At 50.1% G+C, this 2,117-nt stretch overlaps 1 protein-coding gene across 1 annotated transcript in view; it reads right to left on the bottom strand.

The window, feature by feature from the left end:
- Positions 1–6: 6 nt before the first annotated feature.
- Positions 7–2,117, bottom strand: part of SIPA1L3 (signal induced proliferation associated 1 like 3) — a gene marked incomplete at its 3' end in the record, with an annotated part of 19,045 nt that continues 16,934 nt past the window's right edge. Inside the window, exons 17-20 of the mRNA XM_057387605.1 lie at positions 1,665–1,824; positions 1,203–1,298; positions 573–684; positions 7–133 (exon numbers count right to left, since the gene is read on the bottom strand). Coding sequence (XP_057243588.1) covers positions 7–133; positions 573–684; positions 1,203–1,298; positions 1,665–1,824 — 495 coding nt within the window. The remainder of the gene's footprint in view (positions 134–572; positions 685–1,202; positions 1,299–1,664; positions 1,825–2,117) is intronic.

Below are 2,117 nucleotides of genomic sequence, written 5' to 3'. Positions count from 1 at the left end.
AAATGGGAATTTTGGGATGAGAAAGTTGGATTTTGGGTGCCCTCTCACCTTCTCCAGGTCGCTGTGRAGCTGTTTGAGCATCGCTTCCAACTGGGAAACTTTTCCTGGAAGGTCCAGGGGGGCTGGGGAGGGACTGGGGGGAAAATTTGGAATTGAGAGGGGTGGGAATGGGAAAAAAGGTTAAAAGGCACAAAAATGGCCCAATACAACAAAAAATTGATCCCAAAATCTCAAATCCACCTCAAACAGCCCAAAATTCTTCCTTTTTCCCCCCAGAAATTCCCCTTTCACCTGTAAAATCCTCCTGCAATTCCCCCATCATCCCCTCAAACTCCCTGGAAACCCCAAACCTCCCTAAATTCCTACCCCTTTAGCTCCCCCAAGATCCACTTTTCCCACCCAAAATCCCTCCCAGACCCCCTCAAAATCCCCCTTTTTCCCTCCAAATTCCCCCCTTGCTCCCTGCTTTTCCCTAAATTCCCACCTCAAACGCCCCAAAATCCCCTTTTTTTTCCCACAAAATCCCCTCCCAGACTCCCTCTATACCTTCCCCCCCCGAATTTTGGGTGTACCTTGGTGAGGGGGGAGGACCCCCCCCCCGCTGGGGCCTCTCGGAGGGGGGAGGGGGCGGCTCCGGGCTCAGGGCGGGGTCGGTCAGGGAGAACAGGGACACGGCTCTCTGCACTGGGGGGAGCCAAAACCATCCCAAAATATCCTAAAATAGCCCCAAAATACCCCAAAAACCACCCCAAAGAACAGGGACACGGCTCTCTGCACTGGGGGGAGCCAAAACTATCCCAAAATGGCCAAAAATACTGTACAATACACCCCCAAAACCCACTTCAAAATACCCCCAAGCACAAAAAACCATCATAAAAATACTCCAAAACAACAGGGACATGACTCTCTGCACTGGGAGGGGACCAAAATACTCCTGAAACACCCAGAAAAATTTCAAAAAATACCCCCAAAAAACTCAAAACCACCCCAAAATCCCCCCAAGGCAGCCCAAAGATACCCAAAGGAGTTCAAAAATCCCTGAAACCACCCAGAAATAGCCCAAAATATCCCAAATCCCCACTGTCCAACCCTTTAAGCTCCCAAATCCCTCCCCTCCTCCCCCCAATTGCAGGATTCCAATTCTCATTTCCAATCCCAAAACCCCAATTTTTCCCCCCCATTTTGGGATTCCCCCGCTTTACCTTCATAGGCTTTGGCAGCGCTGACCAGGGTGGCCCATTCCAGCCCAGCCGTGTCCGGCAGCGGGATCAGCCCTGGATCCAGCCGGGCCACAGGGCCTGGAGGAGCCCAAATTCCAGCAATTCCCAAAAATTCCATCAATCCCTCCAAAAATCCCCAGAATTCCCCTTTTATTTATCAAATTCTTTCTAAATTCTCTCAAATTCCCCTACAACTCCATCATTTCCCCTCAAAATTAAAAAAACTCCCCTAAATCCCTCCCAAACACCCAAAAATTTCTTCCAAACCTCCCCAAACTCCAAAAACTTCCCAAAATCTCCCAAATTCCTTCTAGGTTCCCCCTCAAGCACCGCAAATCCCCCCAAGACTCCCTAAATCCCCACAAAGTACCCCAGAACACCCCTAAATTCCCACAAAACCCCTCTAAACCCCCCCAAAATTCCCGAAATTCCCAAAATCCTCACCTTTTTTGTCCTGGGGGCCCCTCCTGCCAGGCAGGGTGCTGGAGGGGAACCCCCCGGGAAAAGTCTCGGGAAAATCCCGGGAAGGGGAATTGGGGTTGAACCCGGGGGGATCCCGGCGGCCCCCGCAGAGGCTCTCGTCTGACAGCGTCCGCTGCAGCGGCTGCAAAAATGGGAAAAAACAGGAAATGTTGCAATTCCTGGGATTCACAGCATTCCCAATGTTCCCGACTGCTTTATCCCCCCAAGAAATTCACAAATTTTTACCCCGAAATCAGGGTAAAAATGGGGGGTTTCCACCAAAAATGGGGGAATTCCCATTTCTTTCCCTCAGAAATGGAAAAAAATCACAGATTTCTTCCACCAAAATATGGGTGATTTCCCATTTTTTTCACCCAAAATGGAGACATACACAAGTTTTTACCCCCAAGAGAGGGAAATTCCTGGTCTTTTCAC

Source organism: Malurus melanocephalus, unplaced genomic scaffold (assembly GCF_030028575.1).
Source record: "Malurus melanocephalus ecotype Western Australia unplaced genomic scaffold, MMel_1.1 scaffold_1270, whole genome shotgun sequence".
Taxonomy (NCBI): Eukaryota; Metazoa; Chordata; class Aves; order Passeriformes; family Maluridae; genus Malurus; species Malurus melanocephalus.
This window is presented reverse-complemented; position numbering and strand designations above follow the sequence as displayed.